The sequence below is a fragment of the Diplotaxodon limnothrissa genome, linkage group LG12, assembly GCF_057381915.1.
Source record: "Diplotaxodon limnothrissa isolate DT_005_m linkage group LG12, D_limnothrissa_male_GT1.1, whole genome shotgun sequence".
Taxonomy (NCBI): domain Eukaryota; kingdom Metazoa; phylum Chordata; class Actinopteri; order Cichliformes; family Cichlidae; genus Diplotaxodon; species Diplotaxodon limnothrissa.
The window spans coordinates 1023676-1047442 of NC_140607.1; the positions used below are offsets into that span (position 1 = coordinate 1023676).

The 23767-nt window shown below is 44.3% G+C and overlaps 1 protein-coding gene across 1 annotated transcript in view; it reads right to left on the reverse strand.

Moving 5' to 3' along the window:
• The window catches only part of pdzd2 (PDZ domain containing 2), a 101176-nt gene that overhangs the window by 32287 nt on the left and 45122 nt on the right, over window positions 1-23767 (reverse strand). The window contains exons 5-13 of the mRNA XM_085367010.1: window positions 17419-17914; window positions 15867-16012; window positions 15628-15760; window positions 13471-13614; window positions 12477-12576; window positions 12257-12399; window positions 11863-11982; window positions 869-983; window positions 689-762 (exon numbers count right to left, since the gene is read on the reverse strand). Of these exons, the coding sequence (XP_085223136.1) occupies window positions 689-762; window positions 869-983; window positions 11863-11982; window positions 12257-12399; window positions 12477-12576; window positions 13471-13614; window positions 15628-15760; window positions 15867-16012; window positions 17419-17914 (1471 nt within the window). The remainder of the gene's footprint in view (window positions 1-688; window positions 763-868; window positions 984-11862; window positions 11983-12256; window positions 12400-12476; window positions 12577-13470; window positions 13615-15627; window positions 15761-15866; window positions 16013-17418; window positions 17915-23767) is intronic.

Consider the following 23767-nt stretch of genomic DNA (forward strand, 5'->3'; position numbering starts at 1 on the left):
AAAATCAACCGTTTTAGTAACACATTACATACTTTTAAAAATGGGGTTTTAACGATAATCTAAAAATCAGACAAATCTTTTGTTTGTAACTTTATAAGAGGACAAAACACATCAATGAGATTCACTACAGACAGGTTTTACAGACAGGCAGAGAGAGGGGCTCCTTATTATCATTAAGGGACAATGTCATGCAAATGAAGCACAGCAGCCTAACAACATGCACTAAAATAAGAAAAAGCAAAAATCCCTCATTTAAACTTTGTCGTAAAGTTTGGGAAAATGCAGAGGAGGTTTTTTATAATAGTGTTCTTTGTCAATGACTCCTGCACTTTTAACAAATGTGAGCGAGTTAAAGTCACAGCGACAGGGCAGAGGACATTTGGGACGGGGTTTGAACGTCATTGTTCACCTGCTCTACTCACAGTCGCTTCGCTTCTGCTTTCGCTCACAGTATCCCACAGTAACACTCGGGTATCTAGTCATTTTGAAGTTGTACACCACGATAACTGTGTACAGAAGCAATCTACAAAAACTGCAATAGTTCAAGCAGATTACAGCATAATGTCAGCAGCTGGATACAGACGTCAGTGGCATTGGTGTAATTACTCTCACCACCATCAGGAGGAGACAACAGTTCAAGTTTAACATTCTTTACATTGTTGATGAAATATAAACGCTGAAAGCCAACCTTGAAGATTTGGATGGCCTGTTGGTGTGTGAGTCCTTGCAGAGACTCTCCGTTCACCTCCAGAATCTCGTCTCCTGTGTGGGGAGGCATAAAATCACCGTTAGTAGGTAATGATCTCTGCCAGGTGCTGTCAAGCTTTTCCTTCCAAGTCAGTAACACAGAATGAACAGGAAGTAATACCCTCCTTCAGCCGTCCATCAGCTGCCGCAGCACCGTGGGGGAATATTGTCCTGACAAAGATGCCCATCTGACCACGTGCTGAGTCCTGCCCACCAACAATACTGAACCCAAGGCCCTGTGGGAGTTGGAGTCAGGCAGAACAGCAGGAACCAAGGGTTCAGTGTTATCATCACAGCTTTTAGTAGTGACACATGACAGCGCACATTTAGATGTATCGCCATGCATAGGTTTCTTTTCTCCTTACATAGATATCAAGGTCGGTAGAAGTTCCTACCAGATATATTGAAAGTTGCAGTGAAAACATCATTAACAAAGTAAAGTGTGAATGTAAAATGTTTCAGTCGATAACAATGATGTAACACAGGTCAGAGGTCAGTCTCTACTACAGGATGACAGTCGACTGCACAATGTGGGTTTACTTTGAAAAGCTTATGGAAGTAAACACAGTCAGAAGATCCTGCAGCCACATACTGCAAAGGGCCTTTGTGACAAAGCACTGCTTATGGTTTTGGCTGCGGGCTAAACCCTGCCACCTGCTGTCCAGCCACAGGAAGACTTCACAACTCCACAAGCGAGTACGGAACAGAAGGGTTGAAAGTGAAGTCCACCAAACAGAGAGCAGTAGGCCTGACAGCACTGTTGTATCAGAATCAGAATCAGAATCAGAATACTTTATTGATCCCTGGGGGAAATTATTTTTTGTTACAGTGCTCCATTTTAAACCAACATTAAGACAAGACAGACAATACGCTAACTAAGAATAGTACAATATATACATATATATACATACATACATACATAAGTCACTCATAAATAAATAGTTGGAAAAGAAACATGTGTAGCTGTAGCAGCAAACAGTGTGTTAAGTGGATGCGTTGTACAGGGAGATGGCCACAGGCAGGAATGATTTCCTGTGTCGTTCAGTGGTGCTTTTCGGTAATCTCAGTCTCTCACTGAACGAGCTCCTGTGACTGACCAACATGTCATGGAGTGGGTGGGAGGTGTTATCCAACATTGTCTTTATCTTGGACAGCATCCGCCTCTCCGACACCACCTTGAGGGAGTCCAGCTCCATCCCCACAACATTGCTGGCCTTACGGATCAGTTTATTAAGTCTGTTGGCATCTGCGACCCTCAGCCTGCTCCCCCAGCATGCAACAGCATAGAGGATCGCACTGGCCACAACAGACTCATAGAAAATCCTCAGCATTTTCTGGCAGATGTTGAAGGACCTCAGTCGCCTCAAAAAATAGAGACGACTCTGGCCCTTCCTGTAAAGTGCTGTGGTGTTTTTAGCCCAGTCCAGTTTATTGTCAATGTGTACTCCAAGGTATTTATAGTCCTCCACAATGTCAACACTGACCCCCTGAATTGAAACAGGGGTCAAGTGTTTCCTGGTCTTCCTGAAGTCCACGATCAGTTCCTTGGTCTTTGCCACGTTGAGCTGCAGATGATTCTGCTCACACCACGTGACAAAGGAGTCGACCACAGCCCGGTACTCTGTCTCATCATCCCTGCTGATGCATCCAACCACCGCAGAGTCATCAGAAAACTTCTGAAGATGGCAGGTCTCTGTGCAGTGGCTGAAGTCTGTGGTGTAGAGGGTGAAGAGGAAGGGGGAGAGGACAGTCCCCTGTGGTGCCCCTGTGTTGCTGATCACCTTGTCAGACACACACTGTGGGAGACGTACATATTGTGGTCTTCCTGTCAGGTAATCAACAATCCAGGACACCAGAGAAGCATCCACCTGCATCGCTGCTAACTTATCACCCAGGAGGGTCGGCCTGATGGTGTTGAAAGCACTGGAAAAGTCAAAAAACATGACCCTCACAGTGCTCGCCGGCTGGTCCAGATGGGTGTAGACACGATTGAGCAGGTAGATGATGGCGTCCTCTGTTCCGAGACGAGGTGTGGGTATGGGTGTGACTCTACTGTAGACGCGTCAAGCTACTAGATCAGTTTCACCAGCCCTGCCTCATATGAATTGGTACAACAGTGTCTCTAAGGTAAATGTACTTTTGCAAGCCTGCTGCAGTCTAAGATGGTCTGGATTTGCATGTGCATGCCTGTCCTCTTGGACAATGATAGCCTCTCGGTCCAAGAGGACAGCAAAAAGAAGACACTAACCCCAAGTTGCTCTCCGATGCATCCATGGGAGTGTGAATGTGTGTGACTGTTAGCTAGGAAGCACTGAAAAGCATCGAAGAAAATGCTTGTGTGAATGGGTGAATGTGGCATGTTGTACAATGTGCTTTGAGTGCTCTGGGGGCATAGACAAGAGATGTGTAAGAATCAGACAATCCAGCAACAACCAGAGAACCACAAAGGGCTTAAATACAAAGAGGGCCAACAAGGGAAGTTGAAACACACAGGGAACACCACTGGGAGGGAGACGGGCAGGAAGCAATACACTAAACACAGGACGTTAGACTTTCAAAGTAAAACAGGATGAACACGGGGAACAGAGACAGAACTAAACATACATGATGGACATGATAGACACAGGGAAAAAACTAATGACATGATTATTGATTTTAGGAAGTCCTCTTATAGCTCATCACCCACTATCATTGAAACTGCCGATGTTGGGATCGTTGAGAGTTATAAATATCTAGGTGTGGTACTTGACCATAAACTGTGTTTTGAATCTCATGCTGATGCCACTACTAAAAAAGTTCAACAAAGACTGTTCTTTTTAAGGAAAATAAGATCTTTTAATGTCTCATCTCAGATATTGTCCTTGTTTTATAGAAGTTTTATCGAATCTGTGATGTCCTTTTGTATCGCTGCCTGGTTTGGTAACCTGACGGTGAAGAACAAGAATCGGTTGGGACTTCTGGTAAAAACTGCTAGCGAAATTTCAGGGCGCTGGCAAGATGAACTTTTGGCCATTTACAATAGAAATGTGCTTAGAAAGGCTCATTCTATTATTAATTGTGTGAACCATCCACTTCACAGTGAGTTTGAGTTGTTGCCTTCCGGCCGCCGTTATAGAGTACCTGTGAGGACTCCAGGTCTCTTTTATCCCTACTGCGTCTTGTCTCCTTAATGGCAAATAATTGTCCTTGAACTTTCTATCATTATTATTGTTATTATTATTTTATAGTATTGTTCTGTTTATTGTTATCCTCCTGCTGCTAAACTAATTTCTCCATGTGGGACAATAAAGAAATTGAATTGAATTGGGAGGCACAAACAGCAACAGACTAAATGAACAAGAACTCACAACCAGAAATACAAATGATTAAAGCAGGAAGAATGAGGAAACTAAACAATGCTAAATGAGAACATAGGAAACCTAGAAACATGGGTCACAGACCCAGGACCATGACACAGGCTGGAACTGTATTTTTGTGTCCTTTGTTTGTACTTTAGGAGATTTGTAGTAAAAATAACACATTTTGGCATCAACGTAAAGAACAGCAGATGTAAAATGTAAACGTGAGGTCAGAGTTTAAATGTGAAATGATATTAGAATGTGATATTTACAGTCCCCATATGCCAGTATCATGTCCTAAATGTTGCCAATACCAACAAAGGCAGCAGAATGTATATCGTACAGCTATAACACGTAGTTTTAAACGACTGCTAATGACAGTCTGACAGTACACAGTTCCTGGGGTACAAGGTTTCTGTCAGTTTTCAACCAATAAATGATGAACCTTCAAGACCTTGGTGGATGTCAGTCAAATTTGAATGGATTGTTAACATGACAAGTAAAGAAATGGACTGGCACTTACAGTTTCTAGTGTTTCTGAAAGCTGATCTGTTATCAGCTTTCAAAATGCTGACACGTTCTCCAGCTGCACTTAAAAACTCACTTTAGTTGTTAGCGCAGTTCAGTTTCTCCAAGCTGTAACCGTGACAGCCTTTCTTCATTCAACGTGAGCGATCTGTGACACGACACATGATCAATGCTCAGCATCTAAAGCTTCATCCAGCTAACTGTTACACTGTAAACCTGGAGAAGTCAGCAGAACTTAAAACACCTGAGGTCACCGACTGCCTGAAGTTTTTTTTAAACTGATGAACTTAAAAGTAGAATTTTGTTTGACCCCCCCGTTTAATCAGAATGAATGTTTTACCCAGAATATTATATCCCATATAAATGTTGCCTCTCAGGATCAACAGAAAAACATTCTCAGAGATTGAGGGATATCTTCCTAAATGTATATGGCATGGGAAGAAATCTAGACAAAAGATACAGATTTTACAACTGCCTACAGATGAGGGGGGCAGGCGCTTCATAACCTTCTATATTATTACTGGGCTTGCCACGCACAAATAATCTCAGGGTGGTTCCTTTCTATACCAAGGCGAGCCACCAGTAGATACTTGGTGCTGTGACCCTCTTTCGCCTCTGTCTTTTATCTATTGGTCTGGCTGACCTTCCTCTTGGTGTCAGAAATCATTTTATTTTGATGCCTACATTTAAGGTTTGGCATAATATTGCTGCCCACATGGGAAGAAGAGGTTTCTCTAGTGCACTGCAGCCTCTAATTAGGAATAAAGCTTTCCCTCCAGGTATTGGCATTAGTATATTTGATGACTGCTCGAAGTTCAGCTTAGTGCAGAAGCATGGTCCAAACCTTTTAGATCTGCCAAGAAATTGTTTTCCTGTAACCGACTCCAGGAAAGCCGTTACAGATTCGTACACAGACTGCAGCGTACGCCAGAGTTTCTAAATAAAATTCATCCTCAGATTTCTCCTCTTTGTGTAAAGTGCAATACGGATGTGGGGACTTACTACCATTGCATATGGCAATGTCCTTTAGATTTTGGAAAAACATTGCTATAGAGCTTCGCTCAATCTTTCAGCAGACGATCCCACTGAACCCTGTGCTGTTCGTTCTGGGTCTGTCTATAGAAGGGCTCTCTGTGTCTTCTGTGCAGATGCTTTCGTTAGGTAAACTTTTACATTTAGCGAGGCGATGTGTACTGTTTCAATGGATTCAGAGACGGCGCCTCACTGTTACACAATGGTACAGAGAAACGTTCAAGGTGCTGCCAATGGAGCGCCTTAGTGCCATCATAAATTGTGATGCTAAAGTGATGCTAAAATAAACAATATGCTAAAGCATATAGTTAGGGCTGGACCAGGTGACCCTGAATCCTCCCTTAGTTATGCTGCAATAGACGTAGGCTGCCGGGGATTCCCATGATGCATTGAGTTTTTCCTTTCCAGTCACCTTTCTCACTCACTATGTGTTAACAGACCTCTCTGCATTGAATCATATCTGTTAATAATCTCTGTCTCTCTTCCACAGCATGTCTTTATCCTGTCTTCCTTCTCTCACCCCAACCAATCACAGCAAATGGCCCCGCCCCTCCCTGAGCCTGGTTCTGCTGGAGGTTTCTTCCTGTTAAAAGGGAGTTTTTCCTTCCCACTGTCGCCAAAGTGCTGCTCATAGGGGGTCATATGATTGTTGGGTTTTTCTCTGTATCTATGAAGCGCCTTGAGGCGACTTTTGTTGTGATTTGGCGCTATATAAATAAAACTGAATTGAATTGAATTGAATTGATGCATTCTGTAGGATATGGCGGCCTTTGCTTGATCACCTACCTCGTGACCTTGCTGTGCTATTACATAAAGGGGATCACATTTTGTTTTTAAACACAATAATTAATGTCTTTATTCACTTTTTTTCTCTCCCCTTTTTCTTTCTTTTTTCTTTCCCTTGACTTGAAATGTGGAATGCTGTACATATTCTGAGCCAGACATGTACATCTATAACTCATGTACCTGTATTTGTTTAGTTCTTCTCTTCTTATTATTTCTATTTGGCTGTGCTGATTTGTTGCTGTTTGTATTGTTCCAAAAAAATCAATAAATCATCGTTAAAAAAATAATGTTGAAGTTTATCAGAACTTCAATATTTTGATCAGTACCTTCTTGGTTAACATTGATACTCAAATCAGAAATGTTTTGTAGTCCAGCTATTACTTAACATAAATAAGAAAATGAAATAAAATTTAAAAAAAAACAGAAAACACCTCGTCTGGACTCTGTAGGGTTCTAGTAGTAGTCTGTTTGACATTTTTCCAAGAGGCTGATAACAAGTCCAAAACAAGAATTCTAGCTTTCAAAAGGCTGCTTAATATTTCCCTGAACAAAAACACTGCGACATTGTTTCAGAAAGAGAAGAACTCAGCATTTGCTCTGAATGAGCAGCAAGATATTCCTCCAATAAATTTCAGCCATTTCTCTACATGATCAAACCACTTTCTCTTTGCTTTAACCAGCTCATGTCACTTCCCTAACAATTACTGAGCTTTTTTCATTAGTTCAGATTTTTTCTTTAGCTCCTTCATCTTAAATGTAAAAGATTAGACACTGTTATCTCCATATACAACGGAGAGCACTGCAGTAAAAACAAACTGTATGTATGTCAGACTAAACACACTGTCTACAGTTTAACATCTTAGCAGTCTGCCTCAGTTACCATGGTGAACTCAGTCAGCTGTTAGCTTATTAGCTGTTAGCTTACGGTGTCACTGAGTGAGAACTACTTTGCTTGTCACTAAAATGACTTGAAAAACAGAAATTTAAATAAAATAAGGACACTCACCGTGATCTAACAATGCTGTAACATGAATGAATGCAGAGTAATGTATGGACAGTGTTTCTACGCTTTCAATAAGATTTCAATCACATTTCAAAGGCAACAACTGCAGACAAGTAGATGCACCTCCACATCTGAGAGGAAATTAGCTCACTAATTAGAAACAAGAAATAAAAGATAAAAACCTAAATAATTATTTAAGTTTTTCAAATATCATCTTTATGTTTCATAAAGATGTGAAAGCAAACAAAAAACAACAACAATAATAATAACTGCAGGAAAATCTAAGTTTAAGAACCTGGGAGCAACTAATAAAAGACACAGAAATGTTACTTTTACCCCACTGTCTTAGATTAATTCAGGTATTAGATCAGACTAAAGACATATTATATGTTTGAGGACAAACGGACCCTGGGCGCAAAAGCTATTTGAGCTAGCTCTGAGACTGAGACATTTGTTATGTACATGTTTGCAGTGCCGGGAGGAGCTGCATCACCACCCACAGCTTTAGAAAGATGGACACTGAAGATTTTATTCTGAGCTGATTATAAATCAATGACCTAATCGCTGTTTCCGTCCTATACTGATGACTGAATCACCGTCAAAGTGCTCATGTTAAGTACACAAAGCAGCAAACTAATATCTAATTGTGATTTTATCCTGTGGTAGGTGCAGCAATTTCCTAATGTTGTAAACCTCAACATCTGGCAATAAACCCATTCTGATTCTGATTCTGATTCTGTGCATAAACTTCCACAAACCAGTTTGCTCCGAGTCAGAAACACATCCATCGTTTGTTGATGAAAATCTGCCAGAGAGCAGGTTAAGGTTTCAGTTACACTGGTAACTGACTCAGAGTTCAGGTCTCTTTCTGGAACAGTAAATCTGAGTTTCCTACATTTGGAACAGGACCCTGTACTATCTGGTTTATCCTGGTAACCTCAGGGTTAACCCTGGGTCTTCTCTAAGAAGAAGCTGATTTACTTCTTATTGGGATAAATCACCACGGTAACTTGTGCAGATTAGAGGTCAACACATAGAAAATCCCTCAGACCTCTCTGCAGGAGAATAGGAGGGTTTAAAGTTTTTAATTAGTGTCTGATGTCTTTGTTTTAATTGATAAACTTCAGCAATAAATATAATGTTTTTATATTTAATGCTTTTAAATCCTGAGACAGTACTCTGCAGCTAAGAGAAGAAAAACTAAAACTGTTGGGAACTGGGTTACTACGCAGCGAAAGGGTTACATGAAAGGATGCGGGACCTCTGGAGTCTTTGATATCCAACATCCAGACTGACGGTGAAACAAAGAGTAGCTCCGTGTTCCAGCCTTCCATAGAAGGAACTGCTAATCCCAACTAATGAGGTACAACACAAGTGCTACAGCAAAGGGGAACCAGGGCTTCAGGTCAGGGGGAGATGTCATCACTGTCACCTGTACCAAGCCCACGAGAGGTGCATTGAGTGCAAGAGAAGCTGACCTGGTGAAGCTGGAAAACTAGACCACAGTCAGGGAGGGTCCAGGTTTCTGACTACCAAGACTACGTGAAGTCCCCTCTGAAGGTCTACAAGAAGAAGTGAATGCAACATTACAGGCAGTCCTTACTGGGATCATCAGGGAAGCCAACAAGCTGATCTACAGCACAGCAGCAGGGATCACAAAGATGTTTGGCTTTAAGACGAACAGCAGCAAGGAGCAGTGCCCTCCATGGAGAAGGAGACTCGAGCTAATCTAGAATGAAGTTAGCCAACTATCAGAGCTGCAGAAAGGTGTGATAAAGAAAGGGACGCCTAAGAAGTACAGCAGGCTGTCCATACCCGAGGCCTTGAAAACTGCCAAGTAAATGCTCACAGCCTTAGACAGCAGCTTGAAGAGGTACACCAGAGAGTTACAATATGAGAACAGCCTCACATGAACTGGAGCCAGAGCAGACAGGAGAAGGATGCAACCCATAACAGCAATGCTCAGTGGCCACTGGATCTAAGAGCAGATCAAACCTCCCTGAACAAGATCCAGTGACCATCACAGTGGTCCATCCAAGAACGGGCCTCCAGTATGAAGAGTTGCACAGCTCCAGGCCCTGACATGGTTCACGCCTGCTGGTTGAAGTTGTCTGGCAGCACTCATATGAAAGAGAAGGGTGACACACCAGCTACTGATAGACAGAACAGTCGCCTGGGACTGTAAGACCAGACTGACCAACCCGTGCACTACCTGGACTGACTACAAGAGAGCCAGTAACTCAATGCCCCACACATGGATCCTGGAATGCTGAGAACTATACAAGATCAACAGGACCCTAAGAGCCTTCATCAGGAACTCAATGGGGATGTGGCGCACAACACTAGAGGCCAACTTCAAGCTCATATTTCAGAAATCAGAAATCAGAAATCAGAATGGGTTTATTGCCAGATGTTGAGGTTTACAACATTAGGAAATTGCTGCGGTGCTTCAGTGCAGACAATAAGAATTAAAGTGCTATGTAGAAAGAAAGATATGTGCATGAGATATACATGAGATATATACATGAGAATAAGAATTATGAGTGCTACGTAGAAAGATATATACATGAGTGCAGGTGGTGATCAGTGCCAAACATGAAATGATGCAGTGACACAGCGTAGGGTCATGTGTTAGTGGCGGGGACAATCATGTGGTTATTGTTCATGTGTCCAACAGCAGAGGGGAAGAAACTGTTCTTATGGCGAGAGGTTCTGGTGCGAATGGACCGGAGCCTCCTGCCTGAGGGGAGCAGGTCAAACAGACTGTGTCCAGGGTGAGAAGGGTCAGCTGAGATCCGGGCTGCACGCCGCAGTGTCCTGGAGGTGTACAGGTCCTGCAGAGATGGGAGTCTGCAGCCAATCACCTTCTCAGCAGAGCGCACAACACGCTGCAGTCTCTGTTTGTCCCTGATAGTGGCTCCAGCGTACCACACGGTGATGGAGGAGGTGAGGATGGACTCGATGATTGCAGTGTAGAATTGCATCATCGTCCGTGTTGGCAGGTTGAATTTCTTCAGCTGCCTCAGGAAGTACATCCTCTGCTGGGCTTTCTTGATGACGGAGGTGATGGTGGGCTCCCACTTCAGGTCCTGGGTGATGGTGGTACCCAGGAAGCGGAATGAGTCCACAGAGGTGATGGGGGTGTCAGTCAGGATGATGGGGGGGAGTGGGGCTGTGTGCTTCCTGAAGTCCACAATAATCTCCACTGTCTTCTGGGCATTCAGCACCAGGTTGTTGTGGCTGCACCAGGACACCAGACGTTCAACCTCTCTCCTGTAGGCAGACTCGTCCCCGTCCGAGATGAGCCCAATGACGGTGGTGTCATCTGCGAACTTGATTAGCTTGACAGACTGGTGCGGGAGCTACCAAGGAGATGCTCTGTCCCCACTGCTGTTCTGCATAGGCCTGACCCCCCTCAGTGAGATCATCAACAAAACTGTCTACAGATACTGACTACGGAACGCAGCAGCTGTCAGCCACCTCCTGTACATGGATGACATCAAGCTGTATGCCAGGAGTGAAGGAGACATCGATTCACTGATCCACACCACCAGGATATACAGCAATGACATCGGGATGTCATTCGGACTGGAGAAGTGTAGTCAGATGATATCAAAGAGAGGGAAGGTAGTCAGAACTGAGAGGATCAACATTGCATACATCGAGGGCAGCTACAAGTACCTGGGGACCCTACAGGTAAGTAGGAAAACCGAAGAGGCCACGAAGAGGTCACTAAGAAAGCTGCAATCACCAAATACTTATACTTATATACTTATATAAAGTAAGGCAAGTCCCGAGGAGTCCACTGAATGGTAAGAACCAGATAGAGGCGAACAGCATCTACTATTATAACCTGCTGGGATAATAAGCTGGCTAAAGGAGGAGACAGAAACCACTGGCATCTAGACAAGGAAGGTCTTTACTATGCATGGAGGGCTTCACACCAACTCCAGCACCCTGAGGCTGTACCTGAGAGAGAGGAGAAGCAGCCATCATGGACAAGCCAAACTGGCCAAACTGGCCAACACGTCAAACATTCAAACAGGCAAAGATACTGCACAGCAGGACGCTCCCAGGCCTCTGGTAGAGGGCCGAGCTTGAAGGATAGACCGCCCGCAGGCGCGAGAGGGGAATTAATAAATATATATGTTTGTGTGTGTGTGTTCTACTTTGTATAGTCTACATATTTTCTTCATCTGTCTTTTATAACATTATTGTTGTTCGTCTATGCTGCATCTATCCGTCTCTGTCCGCTCTGCTTCGGCTGTGCCAACTGTGGGAGCCCTTTCATTACTTACATCATTAAGAAGAAAGACAGCACAAGCAGATGCTAACAAATCATGTAAGGACACATTAACAGCAGAGAGATGGGTCTTTTCAGAGGCTCAAAGCTTTATTCATGTACACATGCCAAATGAGTGCACTTACCTTGCCCTGACCTTTCATTAATACTATACTGGAGATAATGGATGGCTGGGCCAGTCGCCATGGAGATTCCACTTGAACAGTGCTCAGGGAGCGAGCTGATTTCTTAATGATCTGATATTCCTGGAAATTGAATGAAGCAAAACAAAGTCTGACAAATAAATTTCCAAACAGTTATTTACATAGTGATGAGACCTTTCACTCAGTCTCTGACATAATTTGCATTTTCACACGTTAGGAAAATACCTTTTTTCCTGTTACACGTTACAGGTCTATGTTAATGTATATCTAGCTACACAACATTAAGAGGCTATCATTCTGATTTATTTTTCTCAGGTAAGCGCTCATGCCATTTTTCATCTAACACTGGGAGAAAGAACCTGCGACACTGACTGACCTGTCTCACTCCAGACGGGTCCAGCTGTTGAGGCAGGGAGTGTTTACGTCGGCCGGGCTTCTCCACCATTTCAAAGGAGCTCGTCCCATTAGCCACAAACAGCTCATCATCCTCACCCACTGATTCCAGGCGAGTGCTCCCTCCTAGGTCGAGAGAAACATTTAAAATCTTGTTGTTGTTGTTGTTGTTACTGAGCAGTGTGTTTCTGTGAAACACTAACCCTGGGGTCGGCTGCACAGCTTCGTGGCTGTGGGGCCGCAGCAGGATCTTTGGGCTGTTTCCTCCTGACTTTGCTCTTCCAATTTCTCCAGGCTATCAACCTGCAAGGACACGCACACGCTCTTTGTAAGCAGCTATGAACATCTGACACTCCTTTGGCACCTACCAAGGAACACACAACAAATATTTGTTCAGACAGTAAAATACATTTTACTGATCTGCCAAAAAACTAAAGCTATTTCTGTGTTTCTGTTATTAGACTGTGGGACAGTAACACTCGACGCTCTAACACTTCAGTTCAAAGCTTTAACACTGTAAAGTGCAGCCGTCACCATAGATATTAAAAGCAGCACCGAGCGCACTCGCTGCGTGCTAAATCACCAGATTAATGATTTTTCTGCGACACTAATTTCATCTTTTTTGCAGCAGTGTTTAAGTTTACTGTTATATTTGGGGTTTCACTTCTGATTCTCAGGGTCCTGATTTAATTCAGTTCAATTTTGACTCAGACAGAAATATTATAATTATGATCGTGTATCTTGGACATGTGCTGTCGAAAGAACCTCTCTAAACCACAGCTGTCAAACTCCAGTCCTCGAGGGCCGCTGTTCTGAAACTTTTCCATCTGCTGCAACACACCTGAATACAATTAGCAGGTCATTAGCACGACTCAGTAGAACTGCCTGCGTGCTGAGGTGAAAGCCCTGACCCTACATACAAGTGTTGGGAGAAATTATATCCTGTTCATTCACTCATGAGCTGCTGTAACATTTGACTCTGGTAGCATTGACTACTGGAGTCACTACTAACTGACTCAGTGACATTCAAATTCATTTATAAGTTTCAAATCGTGTCTTCCTGGATGTTGGTTGATATTCTCCCTCACAGTGAAAATAAAACTACCATAAAACTTTCTATTCTAAGTGAGCAAACTTTCAAATTCAGCAAGAGGTCAAAAAACGATTTGTCTCACTTTACATATTATCTGTTTGTACCATGTAGGACTTGTGCAGACTGGTGCTACTGTTGGAAGTCTTGGTGTGAGCATCCTGGGACAGGGATGAAGTGGAGCTGCAGGTGCTGACAAGGTCTGGCAGACTGGCGGATGGAAAAGGATCAAAGCCTACATCTGAATCCTCCTGCAAGGACAACAATGGATGTGTACATGCAAACCTTATTTTTTACAAAACCTTCAAAAATGCAGCCTACTACTGTCATACTAGTTTAAGGAGCTTGCAAAGAAAAGCATCTGGACTTCTTTAAGTTGCTTGAAGACGTTTCACCTCTCACATCTGAGAAGCTTCTTCAGGATCATTAGGGGGTCCATGTCCCTCTTGGGGGGGGACACTCCCACAGGGCTTAAATCTGGGACCCCGAAATTTCCTTTTCCCTTTCGGATTTCCTTACCTGGATGATTGAGCATGCATCAAGACATTTTAACCCACTTTGGCAAGGACTGTCTAAGCTAGTACATAAGTACAAACAAACAGCACGTAGGATGGCTGATTTCCTCCAGAAATGGAGGATCGTGTGCCTGGCGGGACTGTCGATCGAGGACGCTGAAGATATCTACCTATTCGGAACCATGATAACAGGGTTCTTGCTGATCGGAGCTGGCTTGGCCCTGATTTATTGGAGAATTAAGAAAGCGGAACCAGCTGTTCAAACCCCCACAAGGCTGCCCGCTGGGATTGAAACGATGGGACGAGGTGCGGCTTCTCAGAAAGGGCTCACTGAATGCAGCATGGTTAAGAGCTTGGAGGCGCTTACAGCCGCAGTGAATACTCAGAATAACACCTCTGAGCGTATGTTGGATTACATCAGGGAAGAATCCACTCGGAACAACATCTCTGGGCGGAAGCTGGATTACATCGCGGATCAGTTGGCTGCGGTCGTGAGGTCTCAGAATCTGCTATGTGAGCGAAAGACTGAAAAGACCATGGAATTGAAGGTAAATAACACCATGGAGAAACTCGCAGCTATTAACGGGAGATTGAGAGACCAGTGTCGGAGTGTTAAAAACAGCTTGAAATTCTCCCGAGTTGTTTGCAAAAGAAAAATTACCATCATAATGCGGCTACCCCTTCGGCGCCAGCTGTGGGCTCAAGGCCGGAGCCGAACAACAACACCCTGATAACGACTGTGTTTAGTCTGTTCTTCCCATTCCCTACAAGGCCACCTGGGTTGGCTGGAAGACTGTTTACTTAGCCTGGCAGGGCGAAGGACACTGTCTCAGCTGAACTATGGACACGCACACACATACATATACACTGATAAGCACTCACTCATCCCCCCTCCCCTTCCAATGCCTTCGATGCTTGTAGCCTCCTGGGAACACGAGGCGGGTCTGTGCCCGTGCAGTGGCAGGATGGCTGCTGTGTTGCCTGGGATTACTCCTTATCCCTTACCCAACCCTGTTGCTGGTCACGTGCTCTATAATGTTGTGCTGTGGACATTTATGTGCTTTCTGTGCAGAGGAGTTTTTTTGTTTCCTGTTCTCACGCTGTCCTCTATAGCCCAGCATGAGCAGAGGTCTCTTTTTTTTCCTCTTGTACTTTCCCATTGTAGTGTATATTTCAGTGTTTTTTTTCTGTAATGCAACCGTTCTCTGACTTGTATCCCCGTGTGATGTCTGTGTTCTAATCGCTCTAATAGGATATTATGGTCGACAGTATCGAACGCTGCACTGAGGTCTAGCAGGACAAGCACAGAGATGAGTCCACTGTCAGAGGCCATAAGAAGATCATTTGTAACCTTCACTAAAGCTGTTTCTGTGCTGTGATGAGCTCTGAAACCTGACTGAAACTCTTCAAATAAACCTCTGCAGATGATCTGTTAGCTGTTTGACAACTACTCTTTCAAGGATGTTTGATATAAAGGAAGGTTGGAGATTGGCCTATAATTAGCTAAGACTGCTGGGTCTAGAGATGCTTTTTGAGTAAAGGTTTAACTGCAGCCAGCTTGAAGGCCTGTGGCACATAGCTGATTATTAGAGATAGGTTGATCATATTTAAGATTGAAGAATTAATTAGTTACTTTAGTCTCAGTTTCACGTTTTGCCTTTTAATTATGTTATGGTTCTAGCCTCAATAAATGGCTCACTTTCTGTTCAAACTCACTCATGCCTCCAGTGTCTGTGTTTGTGCACTTACCCTACTGGCAACCACCAACTGGACCAGACCTGTAGCAGAGCGGAGGATATCAACAGCCTCCTGATGAGTAAGACCCACCAAAGACTGATTATTAATCATCAGTAACTCATCACCAGCATGAAGACGCCCATCCCTGTAAAACAGACACACACACACACACACACAGAAGGGGGTTGGAGAGAGGTCAACAAATATAAACTAAACCATGTATTTTATACATTTTTCCTTCCTAACTTCACCTGTAAATGGCGCCTCCCTCCTCTATATGTGTAATGATGATGCCATGAGGGGAACGCTTGGAGCCACGCCCCCCTGTGATCTTTATGCCAAGGCCCTCCTGACCCTTCACCATGTGCATTTTCCAGATGTGGTTGGTATCTCTGGGCTACAAAAAAACACATGAAAAAACAAACAACTTATCACACAGAGTCAGATATAAATGTTACTACATACTAGATATATTATCAGTAATGTGCAAAAACATGAATTATGTAGAAAACAGAAGCAAAAATAAGCTAGCTACACACATTTTGCATGATATACAGGAATGACATACCAGTTGTTTCTCACAACACTGACCTACATGTTAAACCGCTATCCCATTACTCTCTTGCTTTCCTTGGAAATCTTTAATTAAACATGGACTAACTTACATGGACCGGCTGGTCATATGCAATCATGTGGTTAAGGTCCATTGAGGCACTGTTGATAAATCACCAAAAAAGCACCAGCTCTTCCCCTGCAAACGACTATATTTTCTGCCCTGCTGGTTGGTTGCTCCACATTGACAATGCACAGTGGCTTGCAAAAGTATTCGTCCCCCTTGAACTTTCCCACATTTTGTCACATTACAGCCACAAACATGAATCAATGTTATTGGACTTCCACATGAAAGACCAACACAAAGTGGTGCACACGTGAGAAGTGGAACGAAAATCATACATGATTCCAAACATTTTTTTACACATAAATAACTGAAAAGTGGGGTGTGCGTAATTATTCAGCCCCCTGAGTCAATACTTTGTAGAACCAGCTTTTGCTGCAGTTCCAGCTGCCAGTCTTTTAGGGTCTGTCTCTGCCAGCTTTGCACATCTACAGACTGAAATCTTTGCCCATTCTTCTTTGCAGAACAGCTCCAGCTCAGTCAGATTAGATGGACAGCGTTTGTGAACAGCAGTTTTCAGATCTTGCCACAGATTCAGACTCTGTGTGCCTTCCAGAGTGTTCTGGCATATGCACACATCCTCAGGCCATGAGAGGTCATACCTTCCCTTCCTGATTTATGGTACAGGAGGATTGTATCTGTATCTCTTTTAGTATAAGAGCCTTTTGTTTAGGTGGACCGCTGGACTCCTAGTACCAGCTTTTTAAGGAGGCGTTCACAGGGCCATATCTTGATACACACACATACACACAGATGGTACTCTTTGTTCACATGTATGCCTGTGTAAGACGTCATATGTTAATGAACCTATGCATATTCATGTTACCACGATAAAGAGCAGTGCTATGGGGGAGCTGACTGAGAGTGGCTGGGGTTTGAGCGGCAGGAACAGCGCTCGTCTCAGGCGTCTCCCTCGTGCACGAGGTCACACAAAGAGCTCGGGTGACTTTCGTTTTGCTGTTGCCATTGGAGTACAATTGTCTTGGCGTTCCAGCAATGGGTTTATGCTAGATGAACCTATCAACAGCTGCACCACAGTAGATTGTATTTGCTTCTCATTGAAACAGTTACTGAGTAAAACACGTTGGAAGCTTCTAACAGACGAGCATTGATCCGATTTGTCTCACCTGGCATAAATATTCACTGCAGGAAGAATCCATTTTGAACTCTAGCAGCTGACTGTAACACCTTATCGGCTGGGGGGCAGCCTCGCCACCGTGTTGACGCTGGGGAGCAGCTCTGAGCTGAGAACAGTGGTCCGGGCTTTCCTTAGAAGGTGTGGGGAGGATGTGAGCTGAGTTATCTGGAGGACTAGTTTCTATATTCTCAGGATGAGAACTGTAGTCATGATAAGACCTCCGGACTTCTGAACTCGTACGCTGCCTGTCCTCTTGGTTGAAGGATGAGCGTGATATCACTCCAAATTTACGTGTGCGTCTGTAATTTGCAGAGCTGTCGGAGGACTCAGATGTGCTGCGACGCTGGTCTTCACAGTTGTCACTGGTGAGTGGGATACAAACACTTTCAGCTGCCTCGCAGGGAGGAAGAGGAGCCTTTCGCTTGACTCGCCGCAGCAGTATCAGGTAAATACAGCCTCCATTCCAGCACTGGTCAGTCAGGTAACTGTGAATAAGGCAAAGAAAAGATGAAATAAGATAAAGGTGTCATAAAATAAAGGCAGAACTATTTTAGGAGTACAGTCTTTGCACTTAGGTCAGTATTTCTACACTTTTCTACAATAAAATGCTTGATTTGTGTTTATATTCGTTGAAATATAGTAATGTGCATAAGTTTCAAAACACCAGCTCTCACACCGACACGCCTTCCTGTGAATCATTCAAACATAAAAAGGCTCCTGACTCAAGGAATGGACCAGTGTTTGTCTACACAGAGCAGACAAATTAATAACAACTATTTTAAATTGTTTTAAATCTTTGTTACAAGCACTTGTCACAAACACACATAACTGGTTGACATTTGTTTAGTTCATTTTATGCAAAATGCCAAAGATAACAGTTTGACAGTTTGGCATGAAATAGTATTTTTGAATTAGGAAAAGAAATCCATCAAAGACCTGACAGATGCATCTGACACTTTAGTTTATTCTACTCTGTGGTTCACAGCAGAATGAAGGCTTCCACTTGGGTGGCCTCAGAATTTCATCTCTGCTTGTCGTTCTGTTGGCTTCATCAGGTGGAGCACAGCCGAGTATGAAGTGGCGGAAATGGGAATCAGCACCTCCAAGTCTGAGGTCGTGGTCCTCAGCCGGAAAAGGGTGGAGTGCCCACTCCCGGTCAGGGTCGAGTTACTGTCCCAAGTGGAGGAGTTTAAATATGTCTGGGTCTTGTCTTGTTCATGAGTGAGGGGAGAAGGCAGCAGGGGATCCACAGAGAGGTCTGTTGGTCTCTCACAGATACAGATGCTGTACCCATCCATCTTGGTGAGGACAGAGCTGAGTGTAAAAGCCAAGCTCTCAATTTACCGGTCGATCTACGTCCCTAGCCTCACCTATGGTCACGAGCTGTGGGTAGTGACCCAAAGAACGAGATCGCGGATACAACCGGCAGAAATGAGCTTCCTCTGAAGGGTGGCTGGCCTCTCCCTTAGAGATAGGGTGAGGAGTTCGGCCATTCAGGAGGGGATTAGAGTAAAGCCGCTGCTCCTCCACACCGAAAGGAGCCAGTTAACATAGTTAGGGCTTCTGATAAGGATGCCTCCTGGGTGAGGTGTTCCAGCCGTGTCCCATCGGGAGGAGGCCCCGGCGCCTTGGTGTTCCCCCGGATAAGCTAGAGGATTTGACCCTGTGACCTAGCCCTGCATAAGCAGAAGAATATGGATGGATGGATGAACTGAAAACAGATGGAAAGCCATCAAGCTGTGACCAGCAGGTCTTTGTAAGGCAGGATAAATTAATGTTGATCGATTATTAAATCATTTGCTAAGAAAAATAAAGGTAACATTAAAAAACATTGACTCTTAAGCCCACCAGAAGTGTGGGAGCATATTTTAGATCTACAGCAGAAGCATGACTTAACCTCAGCATGACAGAAGTTTGATGTAATCACCATGAACTGAGCAAAAGATAGACAGTCACTGTAAAACAAATGATTACACTACCAGACATTTCAAAGGAGCTTGCAAAGAAAAGCGTCTGGACTTCTTTAAGTTGCTTGAAGGCGTTTCACCTCTCATCCGAGAAGCTTCTTCAGTTCTAAGGTCAAATGGTGGAGAGTCCCAGATATAAACCTAGTGGGAGTTTCCCCCCACAGAGGGACAAAAGGACCCCTGATGATCCTCTAATCGCCTGAGCCAAGGTGGGAAACTGGGCGTGGGTCCCAATCCGCCAGAGTTTCGGGTGTGTTCATTGTGAAACCTGGCCCCACCTTATCATGCGAATTCCTGAGGTCAGATGGCCCAGGATGTGAGTGGGCGTTAAGGCGTCTGGGAAGGGATCTCAAAACTGGATTATAGATGGCAGACAGTTGGTGTCGTAAACCCCCGCCTCTGTTCAAAGATGGTCGCTCACAGTGGACATAGATGCTTCTTTCACTCCTCTTTCAAACCATCTGTCCTCTCTGTCCAAAATGTGAACATTGGCATCCTCAAAGAGTGACCTTTATCCTTAAGATGCAGATGGACTGCTGAGTCTTGTCCTGTGGAGGTGGCTCTTCTGTGTTGCGCCATGCGCTTGTGAAGTGGCTGTTTGGTCTCTCCAATGTAGAGGTCTGAGCATTCCTCGCTGCACTGTACAGCATACACCACATTGTTAAGTCTGTGTTTTGGAGTTTTGTCTTTCGGGTGAACCAGTTTGTGTCTGAGCGTGTTGCTGGGTCTGAAATACACTGGGATGTCATGCTTGGAGAAAACTCTCCTGAGTTTCTCTGATACACCGGCTACATAGGGGATGACAATGTTGTTGCGTCTGTCCTTCTTATCCTCCCTCGCTGGTGTCTGGTTTTCTTTTCTGTGCCTCTTTGCTGACTTTAAGAACGCCCATTTAGGATAGCCGCACGTTTTGAGTGCTTCCTTTACATGTGTGTGTTCCTTCTTTTTCCCTTCAGGCTTAGAGGGAACATGTTCTGCCCGGTGGTGTAGGGTCCTGATTACTCCAAGTTTGTGTTCCAAAGGGTGATGGGAGTCAAAGATGAGGTACTGGTCCGTGTGTGTGGGCTTCCGGTAAACTTCGATGTTGAGTTTGCCGTTCTCTTCAATGTGCACGGCGCAGTCCAGGAAAGGCAAACAGTCGTCCTTTGTGTCTTCCCTGGTGAACTTGATGTTTTTATCCACAGCGTTAATGTGCGCAGTGAAGGATTCCACTTCTTGTGTCTTGATTTTGACCCAGGTGTCGTCCACATATCTGTACCAGTGGCTGGGTACTCTTCCTTTGAAAGAGCCGAGAGCCTTCCTTTCCACTTCCTCCATGTAAAGGTTGGCTACAATAGGTGACACGGGGGAGCCCATGGCACAGCCATGTGTTTGTCTGTAGAAGCCTTCGTTGTATTTGAAGTATGTAGTGGTGAGGCAGAGGTCTAACAGTGTGCAGGTCTGATTGGGTGTGAAGTTGGTCCTGTCCTCCAAGGAGCTGTCTTCTTGTAGTCGTTTTCTGACAGTCTCCACGGCCTCCGTGGTGGGTATGCAAGTGAAGAGAGAGACTACATCAAAGGACACCATGGTTTCATCTGGATCCAGGGTAAGTTTCTGGACCTTGTCGGTGAAGTCGGTGGAGTTCTTGATGTGGTGTGGGGTGTTCCCCACGAGAGGAGCAAGGATGGTAGCAAGGTGTTTAGCAATGTTATAAGTGGCTGAGTTTATGCTACTGACTATGGGTCTGAGTGGGACAGCTTCCTTGTGGATCTTAGGAAGTCCATAGATGCAGGGTATGGCATCCCCTGGGTAAAGGCGGTGATATGTAAGGCGGTCAATAATTTTGTCCTTTTCAAAGTCTTGAAGGCAAGCTATAACTTTCTTTTTGTAGCTGCTTGTGGGGTCTCGCTTTAGGGCTTCGTAGGTATTGTTATCACTGAGGAGAGTAGTGATCTTTGTATGGTAATCTGTAGTGTTTAGGACCACGGTGCATCTTCCCTCATCAGCTGGTAAAATAATGATGTTGTGGTCTTTGCTCAGGGAGGCGACGGCCTTCTTTTCCTGTATTGTGAGGTTGGACGGAGGGACTTTGGCACTGGAGAGCGTGGCTGAGACTTTCATCCTGATTTGCTCTGCTTCTGTCTGTGATAATGTATTAATCCGTATGGCGGTTTCTGTGGCTGTGATGAGGTCCACTATGGGCAACTGTTGTGGAGAAATGGCAAAATTGAGTCCTTTGGCTAATACTCTCTTTTCAGGTTCAGTGAGAATCCTGTCTGAAAAGTTCTTTACCCATTTCTCCTGACTGGCATCAGGTGTGTTTTCTTCTCTGGGTTGTGTAGGTTCAGGATGAGGAGTGTGTGTTTTTGAAAGCAAGGTGTGAAATTTCCTGCGTTGTCTTTCTTTTCCTTTAGAGTGTTGGGCCCGCTGAGCCTTGTCCACAAACTTGTAAACCTCTTCTAAGATTGGAGAGGGTAGAAGGATTTCCAGTTCCTGCAGGGTCTGGCTGATCTTGATCTGGAGGGCATCTATGGTGAAATGGACCTGTCTTATCCTTTCACTTAAAAGGTGATTTTGTGCTCTCTGTAGAATCAAGTCTGCTCTGTATCCCCTGACAGTGGATCCAAGGCGTAGGCTCTTAGGAACAACTCTGCTTTGTGTTGTTCACATTTTGGACAGAGAGGACAGATGGTTTGAAAGAGGAGTGAAAGAAGCATCTATGTCCACTGTGAGCGACCATCTTTGAACAGAGGCGGGGGTTTACGACACCAACTGTCTGCCATCTATAATCCAGTTTTGAGATCCCTTCCCAGACGCCTTAACGCCCACTCACATCCTGGGCCATCTGACCTCAGGAATTCGCATGATAAGGTGGGGCCAGGTTTCACAATGAACACACCCGAAACTCTGGCGGATTGGGACCCACGCCCAGTTTCCCACCTTGGCTCAGGCGATTAGAGGATCATCAGGGGTCCTTTTGTCCCTCTGTGGGGGGAAACTCCCACTAGGTTTATATCTGGGACTCTCCACCATTTGACATTAGAACTGAAGAAGCTTCTCGGATGAGAGGTGAAACGCCTTCAAGCAACTTAAAGAAGTCCAGACGCTTTTCTTTGCAAGCTCCTTTGACTACGATGACCTGGATGACTGAGAACCTTCACAGACATACCAGACATTTCTGTCCGCTGTACTTTCCAGACACAGATTGAAGCACTTTGTGCCAAAACACAGTGACAGACAGCTTTAGAGGGTTTATATATTTCTACAGGCTGGGCCATTTATATGGATACAGCGTAATAACATGGGAATGGTTGGTGATATTAAAGTCCTGTTTGTGGCACATTAGTATATGTGAGGGGGCAAACTCCTCAAGATGGGTGGTGACCATGGTGGCCATTTAGAAGTTGGCCATCTTGGATACAACTTTTGTTTTTTCAATAGGAAGAGGGTCATGTGACACATCAAACTTATTGGTAATGTCACAAGAAAAACAATGGTGTGCTTGGTTTCTGAAATTACGGATACTGGATGGCTGTGCTGGCATTTCTCCTGCGGTGTTGCTATCAGTGTGTGAAGAGTGGGAGAAGAGGGTTGCATTGACAATCCAACACAATGGGCAGTACATTGAACACATTTTATAAGTGGTCAGAAACTTGTAAATAACTCATGAAAGAATAAAGTTACGTTGAAACCAAGCACACCATTGTTTTTCTTGTGACATTACCAATAAGTGTGATGTGTCACATGGCCCTCTTCCTATTGAAAAAACAAAAGTTGTATCCAAGATGGCCGACTTCTAAATGGCCACCATGGTCACCACCCATCTTGAGGAGTTTGCCCCCTCACATATACTAATGTGCCACAAACAGGACTTTAATATCACCGACCACCCCCATGTTATTACGCTGTATCCATATAAATGGCCCAGCCTGTATATATATATATATATATATATATATATATATATATATATATATATATATATATATATATATATATAAGTTCGATTCCTGCCTGGGGCGTCTGTATCCAGTAAGGGTCCTAAGGCTAGACCCCTTACTTGAGTTGAGTGCGAGAGGAACTGACCTGAAAAATAGGATCATGGCCAAGCTTGAAACCTGGATCCCCCGTAGCCGGTTACCAAGATTACGTGAAGTACCCTCAGAAGGTCTGCTAGATGATGTTAATGCAGCACTACGGGCAATACCTACGATTACCGACACTAACAAGCTGATCTACAATACGGCAGCAGTGATCAGTGAGATGCTTGGCTACAAGTTGAACAGCGACAAGGGGCAGTACCCTCCATGGAGAAGGAGGCTAGAGGGTAAGATCAAAGTAGCACGGAGGGAGGTTAGCCAACTAACGGAGTTGCAGAAAGGTAAGACAAAT